At 43.9% G+C, this 4652-nt stretch overlaps 1 protein-coding gene across 1 annotated transcript; it reads left to right on the top strand.

Annotated features, from left to right (window-relative positions):
• The first annotated feature begins 1763 nt into the window (after positions 1 to 1763).
• On the top strand, positions 1764 to 3939 carry LOC142606725 (exocyst complex component EXO70H1-like). The gene has a single exon (XM_075778062.1). It carries the CDS (start codon positions 1893 to 1895, stop codon positions 3759 to 3761), a length of 1869 nt encoding a protein of 622 aa, XP_075634177.1. The 5' UTR covers positions 1764 to 1892; the 3' UTR covers positions 3762 to 3939.
• Positions 3940 to 4652: the final 713 nt, after the last annotated feature.

Below are 4652 nucleotides of genomic sequence, written 5' to 3'. Positions count from 1 at the left end.
GGAGGAGTATACTAAATGGTCGGGATTTGTTACTAAAAGGCGTACGATGGAGGGTTGGTAGTGGAGAGAAAATAAGCGTGTGGAATGATGCATGGCTGCCTTCCTTAACTCAGCCTAGGATTTGCTCACAGGTTGTACAAGGCTTTGAAGACATGAGGGTATCAGACCTCATTGATCAAACCACGCATAAGTGGGATAGAAACCTCTTGCAAGGATTATTTATACCAAACGAGGCAAAGCTTATTGCAAGCATTCCCATCTGTTTGAACAAGGTGGAGGATGAAGTGGTCTGGCCGTTTACTCCCTCCGGTTGCTACACTGTGAAGTCAGGTTCAAACCTCTTAGCCACAATGCATTGTAGAACCCAACAATCCAGCCATAATACCAATAATAATGGATTGTGGAAAATGATATGGGGCCTCTCTGTACCAAGCAAGGTACGCAACTTCCTCTGGAGGGCTTGCCAGAATGCCATTCCTACCAAAAACAATCTAAGAAGGAGACACATACTGACTGAAGATACATGTGAATTATGTAAGGTGGAGGTGAAGGATACATATCATGCGTTATGGGGGTGCAATCAGCTTGCACAGGTATGGGACTCTGTTCCTTCCCTCGACTTCAGGCGAGCAAAAACATTCCCATCAGTCCGAGAAGTGCTCACTTTCACGCATGAGGAACAGAAGAATGTAGAGCAGATGGCTATGGTCATGTGGACCATTTGGCACCGTCGAAACCAGGTACGAACCTCATTAAAAGATTACCCACTGTCACATGTACTCCATGCCGCTTCTGAAGCTCTAGTCACATTCCACCAAGCTGCCTCTGACGCCCCAAAACAGATCCACCATAGTCACCCAACCTCCGTCAGGTGGTCTCCTCCTCCGTTAGGAATGATCAAGGTGAATTTCGATGGTGCGTTATTCATAGATATAGGGAAAGCTGGAATAGGGGTTATTATTCGAGACAGCAACGGGCAAGCAATTGCATCAATGTCTGAACAAGCTTGTCTCCCTTTCTCCCCAGACATAGCCGAAGCAATGGCTGCAGCTAGAGCAATATCCTTCGCACAAGACCTCGGCTACACTTCTTTCATTTTGGAAGGCGATTCAGCAAATATAATAACCACCCTGAGTTCAAAAGAGACGTCACTATCCACCTATGGTCACATTCTCAGTTCAGCAAAGGCCACACTAGGAGCAGATAGTTGCATTTCCTTCTCTCATGTCCGTCGCTCGGGCAATAATGTAGCACACAACCTAGCTAAACATGCTAGACATGTTAGAGGTTTCTCAGTGTGGACGGAGGATGTTTCTCCACACTTGACTTTTGTAATTCTAGTTGACCACGGCTAATTTTATTAACAAAGTCCAGAGATCTTCCTTCTCAAAAAAAAAAAAAAAATCCACCCACTTCCTTCCAAGTTTCCAACCATCTTCTTCCCTTTTGACCTAAACCGTCGTAATTACATCACAAAACATTGATGATTGATTACATCTCACTCATTTTGTCAAACACTAGTAATAACTCCTTGCGAAAAAGGCAACTCGCGAAAACAAACTGCCAAAACAAGGCAACAACCGCGTAAAGTGTAATAGTCAAACCATACACACTATAACTGACGGGACAGCGTCAACATCTTCGTTTCACGCAGTTTCCACCGGCCCCACTTCCCACCTCCCGTCCCACGCTTTGTTCCCAACACTCCACGTCTCTATCTATAAATACCCCCACCACTCACCCCGATTCTCCATCAAAAACCAAAACAAACAACTTCAACTTCTTCACATTAGCTCTCTCTCTCTCTCTTTCTCATTCTGCAACAAAAACAAAGAAAGAAAAAAAGCTTTGAAAGAAAGAAAGAAAAACAAAAAGCTTTGTGGTATTTGTTAATGCCAAGTAAAGGAATGAGGAACGTGTTTTTCAAATCTACTTCACCTTCACCTTCTAGAACAGCGATGGTTCCACCAGCTTCACCTAGCCGTACTTTCTCTGAGTCTCTAATGGACGAGAACATTGAGATTGCTGAGTCTCTCATTACCAAATGGGGCGTTAATAATGTCTCTTCTTTTGCAAACGTCACCTCGCTTTTCCACGCCGATCCTCACGAGGCTAAACGGTATTTGAACTCTGTTAGAGACTTACAGGCCGCCATGCAACACTTGGTTACCCAGAACTCGAGCTCTGAAAAGATTGTCGCGGCTCAGAATTTGATGCAACTTGCCATGAAGAGGTTGGAGAAGGAGTTCTATCAGATTTTGTCTGTGAATAGGGCTAACTTGGACCCTGAATCGGTTTCGGTTCGCTCGTCGATATCTTCGGCGGCGAGGTCGAGCACTTCGGATTTCGAGGAAAGCGATGAGTCGGAGGAGGACGAGTTCCGATTCGGGACTGAGTTGGATGACTCGCTCTCCGATATGGACCGAGTTTCGATGATCGCGATGGCGGATTTGAAAGCCATTGCTGATTGTATGATATCGTCTGGTTATGGAAAAGAGTGCGTCAAGATTTACAAGATAATTCGGAAATCGATTGTCGATGAGTCGCTGTATCACCTCGGTGTTGAGAGGCAGATTAGCCTCTCACAGTTGCAAAAGATGGATTGGGAAATGGTGGAGTTGAAAATCAAAACCTGGCTGAACGCAGTGAAGGTCGCCGTGAAAACACTCTTTTACGGCGAGAGAATTCTCTGTGACCACGTGTTCGCAGCCGCGGATTCTATCAGGGAGTCTTGCTTCTCTGAAATTTCCAAAGAGGCTGCACTAAGCCTGTTTGAATTCCCGGAAACCGTGGCAAAGTGCAAGAAAACCCCCGAGAAAATGTTTCGCACACTGGACCTATACGAAGCAATATCAGATCTCTTGCCTGAAATCCAATCCATCTTCTCGTACGAATCAACCTCCACCGTCCGATCACAGGCCATTAACTCCTTGATCAAACTCGGCGACGCGGTGCGTACAATGTTAATGGATTTCGAAACCGCCATTCAAAAAGACCCGTCAAAAGCTACAGTCCCAGGCGGTGGGGTCCACCCATTAACACGTTACGTGATGAACTATATCTCTTTGCTCGCCGATTACAGTGGCGCACTCGCCGATATAGTCGCCGACTGGCCGTTAAATCTACAAACGCCGTTACCGGAATCATATTTCGGTAGCCCAAGCGAGCTCGATGATTGCCCAGTTTCCGTACGATTTGCGTGGCTAGTCTTGGTTTTACTCTGCAAACTCGACGGCAAAGCCGAGCTATACAAGGACGTGGCACTCTCGTACTTGTTCTTAGCCAATAATCTCCAATACGTCGTCGCTAAGGTCCGCAGTTCGAATTTGAAGATTTTTCTTGGTGAAGATTGGGTGAATAAGCATGAGTTGAAGGTGAAACAGTACGCTTCGAATTACGAGAGAATGGGATGGAGCAAAGTGATAGCTTCGTTGCCGGAAGATCCAACGGCTGAGATTTCGCCGGACCAAGCCAGGGACTGTTATAAGAAATTCGGGGCGGCGTTTGAAGAGGCTTATAAGAAACAGAGTTCGTGGGTCGTGCCCGACCCGAAACTGAGAGACGAGATTAAAGTTTCGGTGGAGAGGAAGCTTGGAGGGGCGTACAGGAATTTCTATGAGAAGAATCGGGGCGGGTCGGGTTCCTTTGTCAAATTTGCCCCTGATGATTTGGGGAATTACTTATCGGATTTGTTCTATGGGAATGGGAGTACAGGGAGTGTTTCGTCATCGTCACATTCGCGTGGCAGACGTGGACATTGAGATTTCTTTTTTTTTGGCCGGTTGTTCTTGCCGGCCTTTTAAGTTTTGAGGCTTGTGGCTTGTGTAGCGCGTAAATAATACTTGACACATGTATAGAGAACAATACATTTGGTGCGATTCTTTGATCTGCCATGTATAGTATATACGAGGTCTGTATATTATATGGTTTTTTTTTTTTTTCTTAATTATCTTCCATCAATTTCTGTTTGGATATTTTCCAGATGTGTCTACACACTACACTTACAGGGCCACACGGACACACATTAATGTTTTCATTGAAAAATATGGAAAGAGTTGCTTACAAATTAAAAATAGAGGCAAGAGACAAGATGCAAGAGGAATTATTATTTATTAAAATTAAAAATAGCCCACTCATTGTCACCCAAAAAAGGAAAAAAAAAAAAAAATCCCTACTCATTAACAAGTATTTAAAGCAGAAAAAGGGAAGATGAATAATTGGGTTAGATTGATAGCCGACTGGATTGGAGGAAAAGGGCAAAGATGGTTTCCAACTCTTTGAATAATTAATTGAAAGCCTAAAGTAAAAAATATTTCTAGACTTTATCGTCAAACAAGCTTGAATCCATATATCAGACTAACATGTCTTGTAGTCTCATGCATTTGGTTTTCCCTACTTCAGTGGAAGAGAAGCGGTTCAACTTCAAATTGATGTGAAAATTATATATATTCACAATGGCCGACTACAAGATAATATACAAGATAGAAGTATATTCCTTTCCTCCATCTCCATGCAAAGAGGGAGGACCCCCAAAAAAATATTGTGGACAAGACAAAACATTGCTCTACTGATATGTAAAGCAAACCTTGAGTGGACGATATTTCATATATGATTGTCAACATCCCCATTTCGGTTTGCACTGTACACTACCT

Source organism: Castanea sativa, chromosome 8, assembly GCF_040712315.1.
Source record: "Castanea sativa cultivar Marrone di Chiusa Pesio chromosome 8, ASM4071231v1".
NCBI classification, from domain to species: domain Eukaryota; kingdom Viridiplantae; phylum Streptophyta; class Magnoliopsida; order Fagales; family Fagaceae; genus Castanea; species Castanea sativa.
Note: the sequence above shows the minus strand (reverse complement) of the source record. Positions and strands in the feature narration are given on the sequence as shown.

Coding starts and splice junctions, on each gene's coding strand:
- LOC142606725 (XM_075778062.1), top strand. CDS start 1,893: ATGCCAAGTAAAGGAATGAGGAACGTGTTTTTCAAATCTACTTCACCT.